At 38.8% G+C, this 25,935-nt stretch overlaps 1 protein-coding gene across 3 annotated transcripts in view; it reads left to right on the forward strand.

Annotated features, from left to right (window-relative positions):
* AdamTS-A (ADAM metallopeptidase with thrombospondin type 1 motif A) overlaps positions 1-25,935 on the forward strand; it is a 194,171-nt gene that overhangs the window by 66,128 nt on the left and 102,108 nt on the right. For all 3 annotated transcript variants that reach the window (XM_087356043.1, XM_087356041.1, XM_087356042.1), the window contains 2 exons: positions 22,900-23,130; positions 24,451-24,605. In XM_087356043.1, coding sequence (XP_087212169.1) covers positions 22,950-23,130; positions 24,451-24,605 — 336 coding nt within the window. In that variant the 5' untranslated portion in view covers positions 22,900-22,949. The remainder of the gene's footprint in view (positions 1-22,899; positions 23,131-24,450; positions 24,606-25,935) is intronic.

Raw genomic sequence — 25,935 nt, forward strand, 5'->3', positions numbered from 1 at the left:
CAATTCACAGGACACGTTTACGGTGTAATTTATGAGAACAAGTGTTATTTATCGGTAGCAAAATGGAAGTGTTCCCATAAAAATATTTGTTCTCCCTCTGCGGATGACAGAACATGCATGCCAATTCATGTCAATGTCGGCTTGTCGTATCATCAGACGTACGGATTAAATCTAAACGTCTTCATGCAAAGGAACTACGACCCTGGGATAGTTGCAGAATGCCACGACAAGACGTTTGGAAAGCGACAAGGAGCGTAGTGGCGTGTTTTATGGAGCAAACACATCGGGAAGCTGTCCAAAATGAGACTGCCCGAGTTCCACGTAATTCGTTGTTGCACTCAGTTTGAGTCGTATCCAGCGTGCTGTCTGGCGAGGTTTTGAGGTGTATGCGTGGGTTCAAGGCCGTGCCCCAGTCGTCTGCGACCATGACTTGTTTTTAATATCACCTTCTTTGCAACTCCCCAAAAGCCAGTCCTGCGTTCTTGCCGCAACAAAAAATGTCAACCCTTAAGATTACCAGAAGTATGTGACTGTCAACATTGACAGTGGCCAAGAGGGATAGCCTTGCTTTCCTTAGTTTGGGCTTCTAGGCGCCGGCTGCACTTCGCGGCGACCCAAATGCACTAACAAGACACTACAGGGGGCGGGGGTTGGGTTGTTTGTGCTTGCCAGAGTGGCAGTGGACCATAATGGATTCGCTGTGGCTGTAGGTACTCCGAGTTGAATCTCGAGGCACTAAATGGCGGAGAATTTGTGGTGAACAAACTGACGCCGAGGCAGGTATTTCTCCAAGTATTTTGTTTTCCGACTCAGTGAACATTTTACGAATGTGCCATACTTATCTGTCATCCGGTAAAGAAAGCCGATGAGGCTAAGTATCGAGAAAGCATTATCACTGCTGCCATTTTCTATGTAATTTTGTGGTTTATTCATTTAAAGGGAACTGTTAAATTGTGTTTTTTGTATATGAACATACGAATGTAAGTAAGTATATTTTTGGGTTACATAACGAAGAATATTTATCTCTGTTGACGCCGTTAAGTGTAGTCTCAGACTACTTTCTTTCCACTTTCTGTTCTCTACTCTCTTCTGTCTCTCATTCGACTTCAAAATATTGAAATCATTGTGATACGGAGGCTGATACAGCGAGCATGTTCCATTCCCAAACCAAACGTAAGCTCGTGGTAGGACCGTAGGAGTGCTGCGTTCAATTTAAGTGGGCCGTTGGTGGTATGCAGGCCAGCCAGCCGACTGCTACTCCTTCCTTCTCCCATCCATCACCTCAGAATCTTAATAAAGACAAGTGAGGGTTATTGTGTTCTTGAAGACATGAATGCAGTGCACGTTCGATATTCTGTACAGCTGTCAGTCACTGGTCGAAGGGAGAACTGAAGTTACTGCCGTTTCACTACCTGTTATACATACGAAAACTATTTATTTTACCTGAGAAAGGCTCGTAAAAAAGAATTTATGGTTTAGGTAATGTGGCTTTTCTGTTCGGGTTTCAGCAAACAAGAGGTTGAAAAATCTATAACCTATATAAGCAGAAAGGACTCTGCCGAAGGAACGCGAAATGGTTTCTGTGTCAAAGAGTTGATTCTGTTTTGGGAGATAAAATATGGTCCGAAAACCATTGTATTTTAATTTTAATTACAGCCCTGTCAAACGGGGAAAAAACATAACACAGCACTAAGGCACATCAAAAATTCACCTCCTGTTAATAGAATTACGGCTTCATTTTTTATGTTTAACGGATCAACTGGCTGAACTTCTGGAACACGCTTGAAAAACGGAGGAAAATAATTTTATATCAGGAACTGAAATGTAAGTTTATTGTCGACACCTTTGAATTTTACATTTTCAAAATAATAAATGTGAAACTTGCCCGAATCATGACATTTACTCTTACACGGATCCTAACGGTACGGGGTAGGGAGATACATATTTGTGTTCTCTGTTGAAGACCAGAACTGCTCAGATTTTTTGGTGGTTCCATATTTATTTATTTAGTGTTCTGTCTGACGACAGGTCCATATGAACAGGATCCTTCCATCCTTTTCTCGGACTGGGACCTGTTCATATACGTTCTTGGCAGATGATCCAGAAGTGGTTTGCCATTGCCTTCTTCTGTGTGTGAATGGGATGCCACGGAGAAACCGGGAAAGCCCCCCGGAGGAAAACTCCGTGTTGCCTAGACCACGGCCTTGCCCAATACAAGTTATAAATTCGGGCACCGCCGGGAATCGAACCCGAGACCCCAGGATTACAAGGCCAGCGTTCTAACCGCTAGACCACCGTGGCTCGTGGTGGTTCCATACAGTAAATTATTCACAAGTCGGACGGCGACGCAAGTTTCGGATAAATATGCCGTCTATACACGATTTTACACTTCGTGCCAACCCTCGACCTATCAGCACTAAAATAGAAGGGTGAAAACAAAACAATGTTCTTGACGAATGAGTGAAATGATTATTCTTTCATAACCTGAAAATATTACTCCATCACCACACGAAAATTTAGTAGCCACGCAAGTAAACTTCGTATTTTAAAATGAGGTGGAAAGTTTTGAACAGGAGGAGGGGTGGATGAGTTACACTTCGAGACTCCCATTATGTGGGTTCTTGTGTGGGAGCTTGTTCTCGTTTCAAATACGAATGCATTATACAGACCGCATTTCCATTAGTCTGTGATGCAAAGGCGTAATGCATGCAACATTTTGTATTCGGAGACACTGCCTTCGTCTGGTGCATTTGTGATTATCCACTCCAAAGCCAGGATACATATCGAGATTACAAGAGGCATTGATCGAACTGCAGACGCTTTATGGCACAGATATTATTTTCAAACTAATCATTTACCCCAAACGTTAGGTAAGATTTTTTTTTATGTAAAACTTCTCTATTTCAGTACATGAATGCATAACCAGTTCTTGCGAACTTCATTGGCTGATTCTAAAAGAACTCGGTTCCGAAAATGCGCGTATCTTAAATTTAGTATTATTTTCTTCACTAATTAGATAAATTATTGCAGACTCTGGCCGCTACATAATTTTCTTAATCCTTTTTCTCCGTCCTTGGTATCCTATTCGTCACATGCAATTTCGTCGTCGACCACTTGTCTTCTTCAATTATTCTCTCTTTTTCGGTCTTCCCTCATACTATGTGGAATCTCGTCAACTTCACAGTGGACCTAATAGTGATCTGAGTGCTGGTAACTGAAGTCATCTCTCCAAAATCCAAAATTTTTGTTTGACTTTCCAAAAAATTATGTTTGCTCTCTTGGCAATGACGTTTCTGTTTAACTTGATTATCAAATTTGGAATTTTTCCTGAGGCTTGGACTGTTATGTTCCGAAAAAAAGCCAGTGGTCAGCCTGTGACGGAGTTGAACTCTGTGGCTAATATTGCGTGCGGTTGCTTAGTAAAAAGTTCTTTTCGTATGTGTAGGTTTTTATTGCCGACCTTTAATTTCACATCCTGTCGCTGGCTTAAATTTTGGCGTGTTACCGAACGTAGCTCCTGGTTGTAGCATTCCTGTTTCGTATTTGGGGGGGGGGGGGGTTCCAGCGTTCGAATTTGGGCCCGGAGACTGGTTACCGTGACAGAAGGTTTTCATGGCTTTTGTCAACTTCTACAGGTACATTTCAGTATAGTACTTTAAATTAGGCTACAATCCCTTCTTCCCATACCTTTCCAAATTATTATTCTGTATTCATCCTATCACCAGCCACGATGGTCTAGCGGTTAGAACGCTGGCCTTGTAATCCTGGGGGTCTCGGGTTCGATTCCCGGCGGTGCCCGAATTTATAACTTGTGCTGGACAAGGCCGTGGTCTAGGCAACACGGAGTTTTCCTCCGGGGGCTTCCCCGGTTTCTCCGTGGCATCCCATTCACACACAGAAGAAGGCAATGGCAAACCACTTCTGGATCATCTGCCAAGAACGTATATGAACAGGTCCCAGTCCGAGAAAAGGATGGAAGGATCCTGTTCATATGGACCTGTCGTCAGACAGAACACTAAATAAATATAAAAATTCATCTTATCATTTTATACTATACATGTAGTGTAGGGTACCAAGAGGTACGTAGTTGCATAAACTACGTACATATAAATTAATTTGGCATGTTTTTCATTATTACAATGGATGAGAAATGTCACAGGGGTGATTAAATTGTCACGTCAGTTGAGAGGGACTACAGTTCGTTTAACATGTGCATAACAGGTAATCGAATTTCGACTTTTGACGTAATTTATTTTCAGTAACCCTCTCAATAATTTGAAGTGGATCGGTTTCAGGCTTCTCAAGTAAGAGTGATGATGATCTTTCGAGTTTCATTACAGGGAATATTTCGAGGTCGGAGTGCAAATACCGAAATGTTACTAGAAGTTAGTTTCGGTGTGTAGTTAATACGAATATATTTAATTGAATTACGCAATCTGAATCAGATACGACTCAGTTTATTGTTTCTGATTTGAATACAATGTACCCAAGTGGCCAGATCAACTTCGTATAGATTTTTACGCTCGTCATTCTACATGAAACGATATTCATGTCTTTGCAACTCATTTTTGACCTAGTTTATAAGTCTATATTTTCCGACTTGTTTCAGAATTTAACACAACATCGTTTTGTTACTAAATTACGAAATAAGAACTCATTTGTAGGATTTGAGGTTTTCACGGCGACCGCCCTGATGATGGAGGCAGCAAAGACCTCTGAAACGTTTTTTTATATAACCTCCAGGCTAGCTAAGAGATTGGTGAATGATTTTTGGTTTATTTAACGATGTTATACTAATTGAGGAGGTATTTTAGCGCTGATGGTTGTGGTTAATCCATTATATACGGTAAATAAAGTAATTCCGTGCCCCAGCTGTGCTTGACTGCCACAATTAGATGTCTATAAATGCCATGTTAAACTATATAACAAGTGGAATCAGCAGAGACGAATGTCATTAACTTGTTTCAGTAGTTTATTAGCGGTTAGAAATAATTTATCGAGCTTAAAATGGACTGTATCCTCGACATTTTATGTTTTAAGATAACACTCAACACTGATACCAGCTTTCTTTTATTCATTTGAGAGATAACTACAATTACGTCCTTGAAGTGGTTACGACAAGGCATCGTTATCGTACGTTGAATATCAAATTGTAAAGAATGCGTTAAAAATACGCAAGTTTATTTATGATAGACGAAGAATAAAAACTGGAGCGAGCATATCAATAGATATATGACAAGGCTCCAGTGTCAACAAGGTCATGTGATCACGAGAAGTCATAATGAGTACAAAAACGACCCAACGGGTCATCTTTATATCAATTGAGTGACATGATTTTAGCGTTTAGTTACCTTTTGATATTACTGCTGGCACATCGTTCGAGTCCGAAATGCATACGAAGAAACTCATACCCACTTGCAAGGGAAAATTCCCTCCTGCCGGAATCTGCGTTGGGAAAAGAGATTCCGACCCTTCCCTGTCCTACGCGATTTTACTCGACGGAACCACGCCGAACACAGATAAAATGAAAAATAACGTAGCACCACAAAACATTTTTAAATGTAAAAAAGTTTATAAGCTTTTAATGTATATTTATATTAAAAGTTGGTATATTTTTAATATTATTTTAGGTTAGATTACATTTCAGTGTCGGCTTCTCTGCGTTAGGCTTTGCAACTCGGCGTCATTTTTATGACGTCGTGCACACTGGGTTTCCGACCACTATCTTCGCATTTGTGTAGAGGATCTAAAAAAACGAATAACCTTATCCGGGATAAGGTTTTTAGTTTTTTCGAGATGTAAACCCGGAACCTCCCAAATGCGAAGATTAGTCGGAGGAAGATAACTGACTGCTGGATTATGGCCGTCGTCTGGGATAAATTTAATGAAGTCTAGTGACCTGTGACATGGGGTTTCAAAAATCTCATGGAATTGCAGCAGCTGTTTCTAGTTATGTAACCGTTTATTGGTATTATGACAGTTATCTGCTTGGTTCGCTGATACAGCACCTTGCATAAAAATAAATGCACATTCGTGTTTTACGTTTTTGATTTGTGATCTTAAGGCTGACGTTTGTATTTCACGTCTTTACCGAGATTTTATTTTCCTTTTTTGGGAAAACAGATAAGCAGTTGGATACTTCAAAAGACAATGCCTACTGCTAGTATTGTTACTTAATAATGAACTGGAAAGGATTTGGAAGGAAGCGGTCGTGACCAAAATTATGCCGGTTTTCCTGCAATTGCTTGAAGGAATTGGGGGAACATCTTAGTCGGGATAGCCGATGTTCGAGCCTTGATTTGAACGCGAAGATGGGTCTCATCGCCCTGATGATGGAGGCAGCAAGGACCTCTTGAAACGTTGGTCAACTTTTACCAGAAGACAAGTCATTTTTAACTTCTCAAATCCTGCTAAGTCCGTGAAGTACGGACTGAAACAGGTAGCCCTGGGCTGCCCTGTGCTAGCAGGATTATCTCCCCCAAATATCTTTCCTTTCACTCCATCCCTCGGCCCGCCTTAACAACAAACATGTTTCCTCCTAATTGGACGATTACGATAAGGACAGCTTTTTTTCTCCAAATACAGAAAAAATGAAAGAAATTTGGCGTCCTGATGTTAGGAACCTGCATTCCTTCCACAGAGGGAACACCAAACCTTTCCATGGATAGTGGAAACAGAGGGTCAGAGTGCGTCATTTTGACTCGCATCACCTCAACCTGCCATTCATTGCTTTTAGTGAAGTTCGTAAACAATAGAGTGAAACGCCTTTTTTCTGGCCTCGCTGAAACACCACTGATGGGACTCAACTCACTTTATCATCGGCTGTCTTTACTAATATTTACCGCATTTTGATACGCAGAAATGGAATAAAAATTTCGTGTGATATGCCACTAATGAAACATCCACACAGTGTTGCATTGAAAACGGAAAACTCACTTTATTGAATATATATATTTATTTTCACAGTCTATACACAAACGTTTTTGTTAAATGATGTTGTTAAAATTATATAATATTAAAACATTAGTAGTATAAAATATTATATTTTTGGCGCTTTTTATCGTAAATACGATTTACATTATTTAGCGCTATTTATTCATTAAACGACATGTTTCGATGGATAAGACCTCATCTTCAGGTTTATATCAATTTTTATAATATTTTAATATTTTAATTTTTTTATTTTATTTTTAAAATATTTTAAAATTGATATAAACCTGAAGATGAGGTCTTATCCATCGAAACATGTCGTTTAATGAATAAAAAGCGCTAAATAATGTAAATCGTATTTACGATAAAAAGCGCCAAAAATATAATATTTTATACTACTAATGTTTTAATATTATATAATTTTAACAACATCATTTAACAAAAACGTTTGTGTATAGACTGTGAAAATAAATATATATATTTAATCAACACAAACATGACGCATTTAAGCTACAAATTGAAAAAAAAATCACTTTATTGAATTCTTGTAGCCATGTCCCGTTGTTTGAACTGATGCCTTACGCACTTGAAATCGGTACGGCCGTAATTTGAGATGTTTCGTCGCTCGATGAGGACTTGTTACAGACAGAAACCACGTGCTGAAATATTGTTCCTAGTCGGTGTATTGCGTTATTCGGCACTTCCTTGACAGGGTACGCGTTGCTTTCTGATTCACAACAGCAGCAGACGGTTCCGATGCTGAGTAGTATTCCAGAATGGACACGCGTCAGATCGTAAACACGCCATGTTCCCACCTGCACAGCTTTTGTGCATTTGGTGTGTGTGTAGCGGCCTAGGAACAAGGGTGACATTGACACCAGTGACACAGGGAGGTTGGGAGACTATTTCGCGGGGGTGGACCTTCTTCTGGTTTAATTTCTCAGCATAGTACATGTTTGCTGTTGGGTTTTCAAATGATACATCTTGTGTATAGATATGAGTGGACTGCCGCTTATATGCTTTTATAATCGAAAGAAATACGTTCAAATTAAATGAGACATAGAGTGTCGAATTTTATTTACTTGAACGTAATTTTGCTGCAGTAAAGTCACTGTTGCTCTCATCCTTGTGTTACATGTTAGGGGACAATTTTATTGTCTTCTTTTTTATCTCTTGGGTGGTCTGAGAACTCTTATAGCCCTTTCCTGAAACGTTTTTTCTGGCTTCTTTTATTTTTATGAATGTTTCCTGCTTGCTTTCTTTTTGAAGACATTTCGTCGTTACGGTGGAAGATATGAAAGTGTCTTAACGATTTAAATCGTGACGTCTCGGTGCAAGGTAGCATGTCTGTCTTCCTGTGGGCATGATAGAATTTTTGGTGTTTGATATTCAGTAATCGTGTAAATGGAAGAAGTGTCTTTGTAGTCTCTTTCCACATTACTGATCTAAGAGCTCTGTAAACCAGGTTAAATGTAATTATAATTGTTATTGGTGCAATGGAAATAGTGGGGATGAAATGGTAATGCCTGTTTAAGTCTTAGTGTTGTTTCTGCTATAAATTGTATTAGTCTAAATTAAATTAATACTGTCATTTTATTGTCCTGATTTTCAACTGTCACCCGGTATGTTATTGATATGTGTATTACAGATGCACCCTTAAAGTTGTATATCTGATTAGTATTGTACTAAAATTTCCAGAATTTGCTTCTAAGGAAGTCAAATATGCAAAAAAGTTACGAAAGATACTAATCTCAGGGTGTAAGATTTGAGGTTTTCACAGCGGTGAGTATGAAGATTTCTGTCTTCTGGGTTGTTGCGCTCTGTAGTCTGGTCGATGTTAACCAACGTTTCAGAGGTCATACTGCCTCCGTCATCAGGGCGATGAGTATGAAGATTTCTGTCTTCTGGGTTGTTGCGCTGTGTAGTCTGGTCGATGTTAACCAACGTTTCAGAGGTCATACTGCCTCCGTCATCAGGGCGGTGAGTATGAAGATTTCCGTCTTCTGGGTTGTTGCGCTGTGTAGTCTGGTCGATGTTAACCAACGTTTCAGAGGTCATACTGCCTCCGTCATCAGGGAGATGAGTATGAAGATTTCTGTCTTCTGGGTTGTTGCGCTGTGTAGTCTGGTCGATGTTAACCAACGTTTCAGTGGTCATACTGCCTCCGTCATCAGGGCGATGAATACGGAGGCAGTATGACCTCTGAAACGTTGGTAAACATCGACCATACTACTCAGCGCAACAGCCCAGAAGACAGGAATCTTCAAATTTGAGGGTGTTTGTAAATTTTAGGTGTCCGCAGAACTGAAGATGATCTTGAGTACATGTCAGATGGCAATTGGACATACCTAACCCAAAGTCGAGGGTTACCTGTATTTGAATTGATACTGAAAGCTGGCAAGGATGCGTTCAGACTGCCTTGCCTCGCATGCATGCTATAGAAATTGCCGCTACTTAACGGCGAAATGCGAAGTGTGGTACCAAAATGTTACCACGGACGTTACTTGTATGAAACATTCTTTGCCGCAGTTATATGAATACTTTTTTGTTTCAATGAACAATTTCAGAGGATAAGAGTAGGTGATGCCGACATGGAATAGCTTATGGAAATTAATTGCATATTTAGTTGATACCGTTTGCCCGTCTGCTTATCATATAGGCCCGTCATGATATTTCAACACATTAAGTTGTCTGTTTTGCATGGGTATGGAGGTGGTATTTTATTTTCTGTGAATAACAAAAAAAAGTTTAAAGTTTTTTGATTAAATCGCGTCATTACACTCATTCGTAGTCTTGGACATTCTCCTTCGCCTTTAATTTAAAATTACGATAGTCGGACATTTTTGGACACTTTCAGTCGTCTGTTAATTTAAAATGTGTTAAAAAGCACCAGCTTAGTCTGTTAAAAGCATTGATAAACGAAAGGTCCATACTATGATGATAGCTTCATTTACTAAATAGCAAGGAACTACGTAGTTCTTACAGATTATCTTGTTTTCTTCGAGTGTTGAACTTGCTAAGAATTGCATGAGCTGGTAAAGAGGGCACTTCAGAAACAAGTGAATGTACGTGAGGAAGTGATATTTCTTCTGTTTGTGGGGTGTGACGTGTATTTTATGTTGCTAAAATTCGTTAACCAGCGTTTCCATGAAGTACTGTTAGTGCTTATTTTCAATGCTGATTTCATGTGGCTATATTAATGGAAGCTTTTGTTTTCTTTGAAATCAATTTAAGATTTTTTCACAGACCTAAAAATCTTCCTTATCTAGGTCTTGTCGGCGAAATGTGCCGACTTTCAGAAGTGCTTCCTTCCTCCGTCATCAGGGCGGTGAGGAGGCTGCGCGGAAAAGCGGGTTAAGATACAGGAACAGGTTGGAATAGTCAAAAGCTGACTTTATCCGCGACATGTTTTTTCTTTTTCGCCTAGGAGCATTCAGAATTCAAAATTTGTAAAGAACGCATGTGTTTACTCCGGTATGGTGTGCACTTACCTTTCCACTCTTGAGTACAATTGGCTTCCAGATCGACCATGTCATTAAAGAATGTAACACCTTCTGGCTTTGTCTAGTAACTTTGCCCTATCCAAGTGTATTGTTTATTTAGTGTGACTGTACTTAATGAATTCCTTATACAGTTCACTTTTCTGTAGGAAATGTCTAAAGGTTAACTCCGTCCTCTTTTCAGGTAGTTTAGAAGTACAGGAAGGTTTTTTTTTTTGGAAACCCTCCTACACTCTTGTATCTTGTGAACAATACACTGTAGGGTGAGGTCCGAAAACAATATTTCGGTGCAAGAATGTATTATATATCATGTTTCATTAAGGAGATCTTGGTCCTAGAGAAGGAAATAGTTGCTCGGCTAGTCAAAATCTCTACGACTTTTATGGAACCCGATGGTTTAGTGCTGTGTCACTCATAATATTTATTTAAGATCAGTTTTAATGTTATCCTTCCAAAACGACTATGACTTCCGTTGGCCTCAGTGTCCTTCAGTTTTCGACCAGAAGGTTGCAAGCATTCAGTATTTCCCGATTTCAGTTTCCTTGACTTGATCATCCGAAGAATGATGAATATAAATTATGGAGAGGTCTTTATTATTCAGTTTACTCCAGCCTCCTGTCGCTTCATCCCTCTTAGATCTAATATTTTCCTCAGTGTCCTTTTAAAATATCTCAGTCTTTGTTCTTCGCTTAACGTAAGAGATCAAGTTTCACGTCCTTGCGAAGCAACGAGTAAAATTATGGTTTTTTGTAAACTTATTTTAATTGTTTATGTTTAGATAAGACGGAATATGCTGATGAAATGAAATTGTGTTCAGGCATACTTGTGGAAAACACGATGCATTGTTCATGTGAATATTTTTTAGGAACTGAAACATGTCGTGAAACATGAAAAATGATGGTCTAATGTAAATCGAATATTTCGATAAAGAACATCATTTAATATTTTAAATATTTGAAATGTTAATTATTGTAATATTTTAATATTTAATAAGAATTTATTATGATTAGACGGACAAGATTTAATATATACTTATTATATCACAATATGACGCAACTTTACCATCTTATAAATATTTTTTGTTGTGGGCTACAACATTGAAGACGGAGTTATTGGAAATTACTGAAACGGTTCTAAGGTGAATACTTTGCAATAAATTAAATTGGACTTTGTTCCAGAAACGTTAATTCTTTGAGTTATAATAGATACCTGAGTGTTGAGTTCTGTTGGTTTTGCTAATGTTTTATGGTTTGTGTATTGGCTGTATATAGGTTATGTAACTTGTAACATTGGGGTGATTTTGAATTGGAAAGGGTGGAAGATTTGGTGGCGTATTTGAGGCAGCTTCTGAGTAACTAAGAAGACCCACGAGATTAGAACATTAAATAGGAATGTTAACCACTGAAATTTGACTTCAATATTTAGTTGTGCGAAGCCAGCAAGTAACTTATGATTTGCTTACCGCAACATTACTCGATTTTTGCAAAATAGCGTTGAGCGTTAACGGTCCATATTTGCGTACATCGGAGTGGGTGCTGTATGTGTTAAAAGTGTCAACGACACTTATATTAATTTTAAAGCACGGTTTAATCGAAGTTTGGAGATACGGAGTGCTGCCCCGATGTTTGATGTGCTGACTAAATTGGTTTATTGACATTTCGCGGGCAATTTCTGGGTTAGCACTTCCACAAATCACATTCCTGTTCTGCGTTAAACACTGCGGATGTGAATTATCTTTTTATAGATTTCTCCAGGGCTTCCCCAATTCCTAGTAATGGTTCACTAAGATTTTTTTAACTTTGGGTGTTCAGTTTTATGGCGTATTTCAACGCAGTGTATCCAGACTTTAGTTTCAAGGTGCCTCAAAAGATAAGCCAGTTAAGAAAACCAACTCAGGATAGCTTCCAGTTGCAGGCTCTTTTGAACACGGTAAAGGACCTTCAGGTTCTATAAAAGGCGCGTCGGCTCTTGACTAGCTGAGCCTATGTATTTACTTTTCAAGGACTGCTCCATGGAGTTATGGAGTTGTTCCTCATAAAATCACTTCTTTGTTTAGATATATTTGTCAGAAGGAACTTTCTTTGCACGTGTAACATTGTAATAGGCCCTGCCGTGTTCTTAGTAACGACGTCAAGAGAATAGATTTAAAGTAGAATTCCTTTAGCAGAAATACTGTTTCTCCTCAATAGACAGGTTACGCAAAGGACAAAGAAGGGGATATTTCAGCGTTCTTTTTTTTTTTCACATATTGAAATAAAATTTGTAGAATTTCGTATCACCTGTAGCCATCTGCAAACCTGCAGGGAACATGTTGTCTGCACTGACATACACCAGTTCCTCCAAGTTATTGCCTGTGCAGTATCTCGAAATAGGCTACAATCGATGTATCGTCCTAGTATAACTCATTAATCGTTAGACTCATTATGACCTCATGATTTGTACAGCGTCTTAAAATAGACAAACTCACAATAGGCGATCGGCAAATAATCGGCTTGGTTAAGGAAACAATAAATTAAAAGGTCACTCCTAATAAGGGTCAGATCCTTAACACGAGAATGACGTAGGGTTAATTACGTAGCGTAAAAGACTTGTGAGATATGAGGTTTCACGGCGGCAGTGGTGATGATCGTGTTCTGAGATGTGGCGCCATGTAGTCTGATAGGTAGGTGTCAGCGTTTCGGAAAAAAGGAAAATAACATGCTGTCTCCATCTGAAAGGTGTTGTTGGTATTTATCTGGGAGTCTACACAGTCCCCAAACCCAGAAGAACAACATAATCAAATAGGCTTAAATGTTTTGTTTTTTCTGACTTTACCGCCTTTCTCGATATTCAGAAGGTTAGTTCTTTTTATGAATCTTAAAAGGTACAGCGGCTTCCTTTTATTTTATCTGACAGCCATCTATTTTCTTACCAGGAGAAAGGCAAGGCAAACATATAAGGAAATGAATGCTGGAGCACCTGCCGTGTGATGTGTTGAAGGTCTTATGACCTAATCTTTTAATATAGGTGATGGTAATGATTAAAATAGTTCATATTTATTCTGACCTATTTGTAGTAATGGACAGTGACAATTCCTGAAGTTATAAATATGCCTTATTCGTTAGATAATGAAGAAACTCCAAGTTTTTATTCTCTGTGGAATTATAGACTTTTCAGCAGAAATTGATTGATTTGCCAATCCCGTTTTCAAAGTGGTCTAAAGCGTATGCTGGATCCCGGGTTGTACTCCTGTCCAAGGATGATTGATGAACATTGATATTATAAGAGTTCGATGGACAGTTCCCTCATGCAAAGTCTAAACGATTCTGAGTTGACACGGGTCAGAGTTTGTTATCTGTGAAAACAAAATGATCACTCTGATTAGCTGCTAGGTTTATTCGTGGACAAGTGTAGTTCACAAATGGGCGCCGTCCTGGGATTTTTAAAGATATTATTTCATTATTTGTCTGTGGGGACGGAGGAAATCCACGAATATCCGAATGAGCATAGCTGTTTTCTGGACCGAGATGGAACCTCCCGGATACGTTTCAGTAAATTCTTGGAGCCCTATCACCACGCCTGCGGTGACAAGAAGCTAAAGTACATGGCTCCAATGCAGACAGATTTATAGAAGAAGATTTCCGTCTTCTGGGTTGTTGCGCTGTGTAGTCTGGTCGATGTTAACCAACGTTTCAGAGGTCATACTGCCTCCGTCATCAGGGCGATGAAACATTGGGAAACATCTACCATACTACACAGCGCAACAACCCAGAAGACAGAAATCTTCATACTCATCGCCCCGATGACGGAGGCAGTATGACCTCTGAAACGTTGGTTAACATCGACCAGACTACACAGCGCAACAACCCAGAAGACAGAAATCTTCATCGCCCTGATGACGGAGGCAGTATGACCTCTGAAACGTTGGTTAACATCGACCAGACTACACAGCGCAACAACCCAGAAGACAGAAATCTTCATATACATCGCCCTGATGACGGAGGCAGTATGACCTCTGAAACGTTGGTTAACATCGACCACATTACACAGCGCAACAACCCAGAAGACGGAAATCTTCATACTCACCGCTGTGAGAACCTCAAGTCTTACAGATTTATAGAACATTGAAAAAGTCGTTGAAACTTGCGTTTTCTTTATGGAACAAGGGACATTATGTAATAGAGATTTAGGGGTTTGTGTCGTAAGAAGGGGGTGATTGTGAAATAGGAGACTTTCTGCCACTTGGCTGAAGCATGTTTGATGGGTAGCTAAAAGCTAGACACACAAGCGTTCGGCATCTTTCGTGTTGTCGGGGTGAGAAGAGATGTAGAGGGTTTAAAGTGGATTGCAGTGTATAGGGAAGAAGTGGACTAGTGCAAAAGCGATCTATATAATCTGTACTGAACCTGCTTACGATGGTACTGATACCAACCAATTAAAATACAGAATTGGCGAATTATTGAGAAGTTCGTTTTGGATTCTGCAGCGATACGTTTTGGATTAGCCCTTATCTTATGCCAAGTAAAATTGTTTAAAACTCTAACAAAATGGGTATTGACTTCATTAAAATCGCTGCCTTCACACTTGCATTCTCAAACGCACTAACATCATGTAGGAAAGTCCTCAGGTGGTCTAGATCGTACTAGCCTTTTATGGAACCCCGTGGTTCATTACCGTGTGTACAAGAGCCCACCCTGACGATGAAGACAGCACCTCTGAAACTTCAGTAAACGTTTACCAAATTCCACGGCGTAACTTCCCAGAATGCAGTCAGTCATCTTCATACGCACGCTGTGAGAATCTGAGATGCGATAGTATGTTGTACACATTTTCCTCTTCGAATCGGAGCTAAAAGAATTAATAAAAAGTGTGGAGTAGTTAAAGCCATCCCTTAGAAAGTTCTTCATTTTTATAATACAGTTTTCATATTTGATTGTTAGAAAATTAAAACTAAAAATATACAGGGGATCATTAGTATTTAAGAGTTGCAATCTTATAGGATTATCGCCGATATGCAGCAGGAAGGAGACTGTTGCAGGCGTGACCTTGTTACAGTGTGTTAAAACAACTTCAGCTTTCAGATACTGACATAAAACATTTTATTTAATTTTCTTTTTGTACGTATGATTCTATTATTATATGTGTGCGACATATGAAAGCAGGTATTTTATTGCTGGATGTAAATAAAAGACGAGATAACTATGTAAAACTATTAGATAAAACGTATCATGTAACATACACACTTCGCTACTAAATATGCAAATGTATGGACCATTAAAGCTACACTATTTTGCTCTTAACGTGATACTCTGCTATAAACAAACAGCAGGAAACATATATTTGTATAGCAAGTAGCCAGGATCGATTCAGCCTAAAGTCAGTTGCCTCATTTTTGGAGTTGTAAATTGTGAAATTCTATTTTCAGGCTTGTTTTGGTCGCCCTATGCGTTCTCCATTCCCCTTCTATATAAAGTTTTCCTTAATTTTATTTTGACATTACTGGACAAGGTTATTTATCACGAGGGTTTACAATTTGTTCATTCACTGATTATTTATATTCTCTTCTTAAATTAAAACAGATCTTGTAAGTCAGATTTAAATCTCTTCAGGGGAACAAATAACCTAAAAATATTTGTTTTGTATAAGGTGTATGGGAAATACACTAGACAAAACTTCTGATCTAATGTCAAGCATTTAATAAGTTTCTAGTCTTTATGGTCTTAATTTGATTTCGAACCTCGGTTTTTATTATGTCATGTTTTACTGGTTTTGAAACTTAACACTTTCAAAATGTTAATCATATGTATAATATTATTTTGTTATGAATTTTTCTCACAAATCGTTCTCATATGCAGAAGAACCTTCTTAAAGCAGAACTTGAATTAAGTGGAGACTCATCTTTATCTGGGGTTTTCCTACTTTTCATCAGTCTTCAGGCAGCTGTTTCGATAGTACCTTAAATTAGGCCACGGCAGCTTATTTCCATATCATATCTAATTCATTATTCACTAATCACTGGTTTTCGACGCTGTATATTCTAAAAAAATGAAAACGTCCTTAAATGAACGCACATTTCACTGCGTAATGTGTTTCCTGACATTCATCTAGAAAGGAATAGTCATGTGTCTTCTAACAAAGAATAAAGTCTGACCGTCAAACATGTAATTGCAGAATAATGCAGTGTTTTAAAGATAAAAATGTAATAAATAAAGAAAGAAATGAGAGCTTGGTGAAGGAAAGCAAGTAGCCTAGCGTAGGGCCATTTTTCCGTACGTGGCTTGAATTGCGTCTTGTGATTTGGATAGTTTGCATTAAAAATATAAATGACGGGAAATTCTAAACCAATCAAGACACAAAGTCATAAATGTTATCCCGTAAGTTTCGGAATCCTTCAGTAGCATTGTTATGGCAACGGCTATAACAACACACTAAAATATTATCCTATATGGCCACAAACCCTTCACAGCAATAAATACCATGGCAACAGTTATAAGAACGCATTCATAAAAATCTCACAAGGCCCAGAATTCGTAAACAGAAAATGATTGCCAACCAGTCAACCAACCAAACCAACCAAACATACCAATCTACTGTACTTCTCGCCCTGATAATGGCAGGAGGAAGTACCTTTGAAACTTTGATAAATTTATACCTGGCTACACGGCGCTACATTTCAGAGGACGGCCATCTTTAGAAAACCAATTTATACCAACATGTGTCTGTTATACATAAGCCTACGAAAACTCGTTCCTTTGGATTCCGTTATAAGCAGATTTTTCGTCAACATTAATTTGCTCATTTGTTGAAGAATTCCGATATATCTGTGTATGATATCTAATTTCTCCGTCCCATATGCTCTAAAGAATAAGTGTGCTGTCATTGTGACTACGGAGTTTTGTTCAAGGTGCTGCTGCACTAAGATAGATATTAATGTTAAATACAATTGTGTGCGTAATTACTTCTTTCTACGAGTTGCATTATAAAATACAGAAAAACTTTTACCTTTCACTCTTTGTATAGTGGTGTGTTCAGGGTTAGACTTTGAAATGTCATTCTAATCATATTATGTATTCAGGATTTCTCAACAGGTAGCATCCTGCTGTTCATAATGACGTTGTTAATAAAAGGCTTTATTCTTCCTGACTGCAGCTGAGAAGGCATTTAAAAGTTATAAAATGAATAAATACAAAGAAGAAATGTAGCTACATATCTCGTATTAACTTGAGTGTTTTCTAACTAACTGACCGACGAACTAGATTTTAAGTTCTCACGGCGACGAACATGAAAATGTCTTCGTCATCAGGGGACGAACATGAAAATGTCTTCGTCATCAGGGGACGAACATGAAAATGTCTTCGTCATCAGGGGACGCATCGCTCTGCTGATGGAGGCAGCAAGGACCTCTAAAACGTTGGTAAATTTCTTCCTGACTACACTGCGCTGTAACCCACTGGCCCACAACACTGTTGATTTTCAGCGTAATGGAACCTATTGACTGATCACATGTCTATTGAAACCAACAGATCGATCTATTAATAGCCCGGGTAAATATACAGAGGAGCCTGTTTTAATTACGCTGTCGAGCGTAACATTACGAGGGTTAAGCTCCCAGCCTAGACTCTCAGACTCTGGGGCGTGCGTCCAGTTTTTACAGGCAGGCAATTAAAGTGACTTGAGTGACGTATGAGACTTTGGTTGGGGGTTAAAGTTCTGAACTAGTAGAATCTCAAATTAAATACCGATCTCGTAGCCACCATGATCGATCGGTTGACCTCAATTATATTTTCTATGTTTAACGACTCCTTGTTCGCTGAATTGGTTACACAGCCCAGAATAGGAAATTATATATAAGTTGATTACCAAGGGTGAGTTTGGAACGACGAGAAACTGCGCTATCATGGCCTTTAAAGGTAACGTTTCTCACTACATTTGTCTTAGGAGCCACAAAGGTCTTCATCTGATTGAGGCGAATCAGTCTCTCTCTTATTGCCATTGCACCAATCCGTTTTGTATGTTTATGTTTAAATTAATCAAATCGATTACACGAACCCGTCGGAGCAAAACGTGTTGTACCTCGTACTAGGTTAGGTTATCACTGTAACTAAGCACCACGTCAAGTAGGCGTATTGGGGGCGTGGCTATAAAGCTCCACGTATTTCCGACATTGACACTACGTGAAGCGGGTGGTCTGCTGTAGGGCGTGGCCCCTTTTTGTTAAAGAGCCCGTCGGTGCACACTAGATCAGTGGTATTCAACCTGGGGTACGTGAAATTTAAAAAAAAAAAAATATTTCATGGTAAACACTGAATAATCAGTAATGTAATTTATTTAATTTATTTTAGATGTAGATTATATCCTATGTATAACTTGAATTATACACCAACAACTTTGGGGGTACAAAGTTGAAGAGAAATTATATCTGGGGGTACGCGAAGACATCTTAGGGGGTACGTAAAATTTAAAAAATATATATTATTTTATGATGAACACTGAATAATCAGTAATGTAATTTATTTAATTTATTTTAGATGTAGATTATATACTATGTATAACTTGAATTATACACCAACGACTTTGGGGGTACAAAGTTGAAGAGAAATTATATCTGGGGGTACGCGAACAAAAAAGGTCGAATACCACTGCACTAGATAAGCTGCTGTAGGGGTCGAAGGACTGTTCTGGACTGCACTCCATTAAATGGGATGTCAAGACGTATTGAGATGTACTGACCCGGTGTGCTAAGATAGCAGCAATTGTGTACACATGCCTTCGTTTGTCTGTGCACTGCAGTGAGATTGATGATGCATTTGTATGAAAGTGATACTAGTCACGCGTGCTTCGTGCCCGCCAGCCGTGATCGTGCAATCTCAATGTCGGCACGTGGGTTTTCACTGCAGGATACGAAGTCAAAACATTGCTCCCAAACTGCAGCAGTAGAGCAGTTCTGGCAGATCGGCAGTGCCTCTTGTCAGAGACTGTTAGGGATGTAACCATGGGCCTCGGAGAATCGGGGGGAAAATCCGATTCACCGTGTCTTTCCGTCTGGTGTCAGAACCATTCAGCGAATTTTTTTGGTATTGGTATTTATAAGTGCAGGCTATAGCAAAGAAATGCAAAATGAATATGGATTTAGTAGTTATTTATGTGGAAATCTAAACAAATTGGAGTTTTCTCGAAAATGTTTCTATTTTGGTAAGATTTCACCCATGTTACATTACATCCAGGAACGTTTTATTTTTACATTAATGACGGATATGAAAAAGTTTGAAATGTATTTTTCACCGTTTGTTAACTTTGCTCCCAGACAAAAGTATATCTTGATGAGGTTTTGGATATCGGCGCCATGTAGATCCATCATCCGACGAGTCTACACGACGTCAGATGAACAAAATAGCTCTCGCAATGAAAATTATGATTCACTGTCACATTTAACAAGAAAAGCTGCAGGTAGGCCCATGTCCACAGTACATAATCTGCACGGCGCCAAAACCCAGAACATCATCCTCACTGCTTTCAAAACCTCAAGTCTCACAAAAGGATTGTTTGGTCAACTATTTCAGTAACCATTTGAAAGACGTAACATGTGCAGATCGTGCTGTGGCCGTGGACCCAACTGCAGCGTTTCTTGTTAAATGTGACAGTGATTCATATTTTCCATTGCGGAAGCCGTTTTGTTCGTGTTCTTACACGTGAAGGTATACTTCCCGACTGACATGAAATAAAAGAACAGAAATATCATGTTGCTAAGTGTTTTTATACTTATCGGTTTAGATTCTGAAATCGTGAGTTATAGAGTGAGACAAGAAGTAACTTTCAAGGCGCCAGGCAGTTAATGTGTGTTGCAATGTCAGGTCACCCATGCAGTGATCTAATTGTGCACATAATCGTATATTTTGCTGTTGTGGTAGGAATTAAGTCACCATGGCCTAGTTTGGCCTTGGTTCATGTCCTATATATGGTATTGCATCTCTACGCACACTTCAGTCCACCCCCATCATCATCACAATACGTGACAATTACGATGGCGTACATGAGAGCGAAACGGAGTATATGATTTGAATTAAGAATAGGATTGAAGCACAAAGCGGATCATAAAGCCAGATGTTAAATGTGAAGTTTACATTACCGGGGTTTGTCTTAATTAAAACCATGTTTTTTTGCAGGTAATGTGTATTCTTCAAGGGCAGGATATAGTTAAGGGCGAAAAAGAATTAGATCTTACTCGTATTGCTATTATATACGTGTTTTATAAACTTTACAGTTCGATTCTTAGCAATTAGTGGTTCGTGGGGTTATTCATTATGCTAATTACCGAACATGTTCATTGTCTGAAGTATATTTGATAACACGACTTTTGGTATTTGGTGTTCATGTCACAGGTTCTCACTGTTATTGTCACAGTCTAGCGTGCGCGAAGAACGCCTTGTGGGCCCCTCTGTGTCTGTATGTCGCTTTTTCTCGGAGGTGCTCCGCGTGGATGGCCGGGGTTAGTATTCCTATGGGGTATTCAGCTTACATGATCAGTGTACAGAACGCCCAGCTGTATGAAAAATACGTGTGTGACGATCAGATGTCTGTCCCTAATATAACGAAAGTGTAAGACGTAATTTAAGGCGTTTTAGTTCTAATTCTTGAATTCGTATTTTACTTGCTTGTTTGTTTGTTTGTTTATTTTGCTTATTTCAAACATCCAGGTATTGAATTCTTAGACGTATGTGTTTTAGACCAGTGGTATTCAACCTTTTTTGTTCGCGTACCCCCAGATATAATTTCTCTTCAACTTTGTACCCCCAAAGTTGTTGGTGTATAATTCAAGTTATACATAGTATATAATCTACATCTAAAATAAATTAAATAAATTACATTACTGATTATTCAGTGTTTATCATAAAATAATATATATTTAAAAAAAATTTCACGTACCCCCTAAGATGTCTTCGCGTACCCCCAGGTTGAACACCACTGTTTTAAAATGCGCACGTCAAAGGGTCACAGCCAATTTCTGCTTCAGAACCGTTGGCATCTGACATTCGAGCTTTCCTGTCTCAGATTTGTGCTGTTTACCATGACCACTTAACTTTTCCTCGAAGGTAGTAGCAATCAGGAAACGAATGAATCGTTATTGTTCCGTCATGTTTCAAAAAAGGAATTGGTTCTGTGACATAAATATCGGGTTCCATAAGGCGAAGAGCAATAGGTCATGGTCCACTTCTGCTATGTCACTTTGCCAAGAAGTTTGCAAAGACAATAACTCTTTAAGACGGAAATACACTGCTATTGACAGTAGACTCTGGTTTGATAAAACGTTCATTTGAGGTGTAAATAAATTTCGCACACTATTCTTACATGGTTGTAAACGTTTCGGATGGATGTTAGTATCAATGCGCAAGGCTACACGAAGTTACTACTTAAGCGACTTGCATTGCGCGGTATCTGCAACTGGTGTGTAGTTTATAGTGGCGTTCCCGTTATTATTGCACTGTCGAGCTGCTAACAACGAACTAACTGCATGGAACAGTGTCCTTGAGAATAGTAGCTAAGCTGGTCAAGAAATGTCTTGCCTTTTATGGAACCCGAGTTCAGAACAACCTCTCCATTCATCTGAACCCTCATCTAGTTGAAGTACCTAAATATTACTTTTAGACAAATATAATATTACATTTTAAAGATGCTGTTATTTTCCCACACGCCTAGGTCTCCCAAGTGACCAAAAATTTTGTACGTATTTCTCGCGCCTTTTATGTTCCCTGTACATCCCCATTTATCTGATCACCTAAATGATTTCGGTGAACAGTGCAAATTAAGAAACTGCTTATTACGTAATTTTCTTCAGAGATGATATTGTTGCGTCATATTGTGATGATTATAATTGTTTATTTTAACCGTCTAATCACAATAAAATATTTTATTAAATATTAAAATATTACTATAATTAACATTTAATATTTAAAATATATTAAAATGATGCTCTTTCTATCGAAATGTTCGATTATGATGCTCTAATTGTAAATCGAACATTTCTATAGAAAGAGCATCATTTTAATATATTTTAATATATTTTAAATATTAAATGTTAATTATAGTAATACTATTTTAATATTTTAAATATTAAATGTTAATTATAGTAATAATATTTTAATATTTAATAAAATATTTTATTGTGATTAGACGGTTAAAATAAACAATTATAATTTTCTTCATTTTCGACGACTGGAACAAAGCAACATCACACCGAAGTGTGCATGACACGCACCCAACCCGTTGAGATGTTTGTGTTAACGACGCTAAATATTGTCACGGAGTCTTTAAGTGTCTTCCTACCTGTTATCTACATTGAAATCTCTTTGAACTGTCGAATGATCTTTGATGATGCACTGTATCTGAAACATTTTTTTCAGCAGATCAGTCATACACTGAACTCAGAGCTTAGGGGTTATGAAGTAGAGAAATCTGTGCCTCTTCTGATGTCAGTTCTGCTTTTTGATTTCAGATCGGACGAAAGCGAGAAAACTGAGTATTGACGGGGAAGACGATGTCCCGATGATGAATCTGAAACCGAAACCCCAAGTAGAGTACGTGAAGCCGGTGAAGATATCACCACTTCCTCTACACGAACAGGATTTGCTGTATGGTGGTGACCAATGGGCATTCACATCTCCAGTTACGTCGCACACTACACAGCCAACGGCAAGGGATGGACGCAATCACGACGTAAGCCAGAGTAAGTCACCCATGCATCTTTGCCGATCGAAAATGAGGATCATCGTGTCCTGTCCAGTATCCTCTTCATCAGTATGTTTATGTTCGTGAAACTTCATACTGGAATTTATAAACAACATGCGCATAAATTATAAGCCAAGTGTCCTGTTTTCCTTCAAGCTTTGAACGAGTATTAAAAATATAATTTTCATATCCACACATTTAAAAATCATTCCACAGAAGATATGAAATTATTGTAATAAGCAGCTCGTGTTCTGTTCTTTCTTAAATGGTCATCAAATTCTGAAATGGAACTCCCTTTCCAGATAGTTTTACAATTTCTTCTATGTCTAGCCATAAACAAAAAAGATTAAAGGAAATTATGCCATTACTTTAATTGGAATTCTCTGAAAACGAATAGTTAACGAAGTCCAGACTCGGAATTTATTACACAGCATCTCTATAAAAGAGTTGGTGGTTATTACAGGCTTTTGTTTATTAATGCCTGCCACAAATATAGGAGCGCTTTCTTACAAAGCATTGCCCAGATTCCTTCGTGAAAAAGCGGTCAACACATCTATCATCCAGTGGGCAGTGAAAGTGGCGATACGTGATTTGTTCCACATTTTGACATCGGGTGGAATTCAGTAGAAATAAGCAGCTCAGCCCGGGCCGTCCTAAAGTTTGTTTGGTTTTGTGACGTATGCCACAGTAGCTGTTGTCGGTATTTTTCTTAAAAATAAAAAAGAAATTTTGTATGTCCATTCACAGCCAGGTAACATAAGAAGCCGCTGATTTCTTCTTTACGCATATCCGGTTTTTGTTTTAGGGCATCGATTTTCTGCATTGTTGTGAAAAATGAATTAGATGGAATTTGAAAGGAAGTTGTTGTGGGCCGTTTTAAAACACGATGAAGTGAAGATTCTTCTGTCTTCTTGTGCTGTGTAGTATGGTCGATGTTAACCGACGTTTCAGAGGTCATACTGCCTCCGTCATCAGGACGATGAGTATGAAGATTTCTGTCTTCTGGGTTGTTGCGCTGTGTAGTCTGGTCGATGTTAACCGACGTTTCACAGGTCATACTGCCTCCGTCATCAGAGTATGAAGATTTCTGTCTTCTGGGTTGTTGCGCCGTGTAGTCTGGTTGATGTTAGCCAACGTTTCATGAACATTCATCGCCCTGATGATGGAGGCAGTATGACCTCTGAAACGTTGGTTAACATCGACTACACGGCGCAACGACCCAGAGGACAGAAATCTTCATACTCGCCGCTGTGAAAACCTCAAATCTTACACGATGAAGTGTTGTGTATTTATTTCATGTATGTTTGTATTTTTTCAGCCCACCAGCCACCTTTGCGACACCATTCCGGCCATTTTCGGCACAAAATGGCGCTGTTATGGGACCCTCATCCTCAGTACGAGTTCGCAGCATTTGGCCGCCATTTCCACCTAATTTTGGCACACGACTCCAGTTTCGTGCACCCCGACTTGCATGTGAGCAGCTACAAATCTCTATTCTATTTCCCGTTTGCAATTCCACACTTGACCTCATATTCATTTTCTGTTCTTTAATATTTCGGTTACGATTAACGTAATATTCCGGACAGGTAGAGAGATTAGTCATGGGATCTGAGGTTCTCACGTCGATTATGTTCTTCTGGGCTGTAAACGCCGTGTAGGTAAATACCATCGCTTCGGAGAAACATTCCCATCATCAGAGCGATGACCCCTGAGGACGACTCTCTTGAGTGTTGTAACGCCGTGTAGTCTGGTGGAAGTTTATTAACACTGCAGAAGCCCTTGCAGCCTCCATCATCAGGTTCATAGCCCTGATGATGGAGGCACCAAGGACCTCTGAAACAGCCTACAAGACAGCCGTCCTCAAATGAATTGCAGTGCCGAATGAAAATAAAATTGTCATCATGAAATAGCGGGTACTCTTTATTTATTTTAATAACGCTTACACGTAAATTAATTAGAGATTAAGCCTTGCGATTGGGTGATCCGTGTCCAAGGAGACGTAAAAATCTGAAAGATTCGCAGGTTCAGAAGAAATACAATTGATTCTGAATTGAATGAGGCCATTGCATTAGGGCAGTCACTTTTGGACACGATAATGAATTTTAGGGTTACATAAAGTGCGGAGAATTTATAATAGACTATTAGCTTCTCAAGAACCACACTGTGGCGTAGAGTTGGTTTAGTTTGTGGTGTATTTCTTATATGCTTATTAAATATTATTAAAATTAATTAATGCCTGAATGTTCTTACAGCATAGAATTAATTTTATACGCACGTCTTCGATTATTTTGTGGTGCGTATGGTTGGCGACCCTGCAGCTAATGTATAGCTTATTATTATCTGCGTTTAATTTCTTATGTAACGTATTAAAAATGGTATATTAATGCGCTGTGTCATCTGTACTTAAAATAGGGCGAAGCGTGTCGTCGTTTAAGCCTAGTATAATACGTTACAGTCGTCAGGTGACGTAGACGTAATCGGCTTCTGCCGACTGTAGTTGTCCAGTAAAGGAGATGCTTACAAAATTGGCACGTAGCGATGTTATTGTTGTGTAAATGTAAGATGTATTTCTTAGTATTGTATCTGACACCGAACATAATTTAGACTTTCGGGTGTTCCTTAGGCGAACGTCAGAATAATATCAGATTCTGTTCCATGTCAGATTTGTGTTTGATAAAGTCTCATGCCTCGTGTATAGGATTTGAGATTTTCACGGTCTCGAGTCTGAAGATGGCTGTCTTCTGGGTTTTTGGTAGAAGTTTACCGACGTTTTAGAGGTCCTTGCTGCCTCCATCATCAGGAT

Source organism: Zootermopsis nevadensis, unplaced genomic scaffold (assembly GCF_977971745.1).
Source record: "Zootermopsis nevadensis isolate Lab colony 2312 unplaced genomic scaffold, Znev_1.0 Znev_ptg000025l, whole genome shotgun sequence".
In the NCBI taxonomy this organism is placed as follows: domain Eukaryota; kingdom Metazoa; phylum Arthropoda; class Insecta; order Blattodea; family Termopsidae; genus Zootermopsis; species Zootermopsis nevadensis.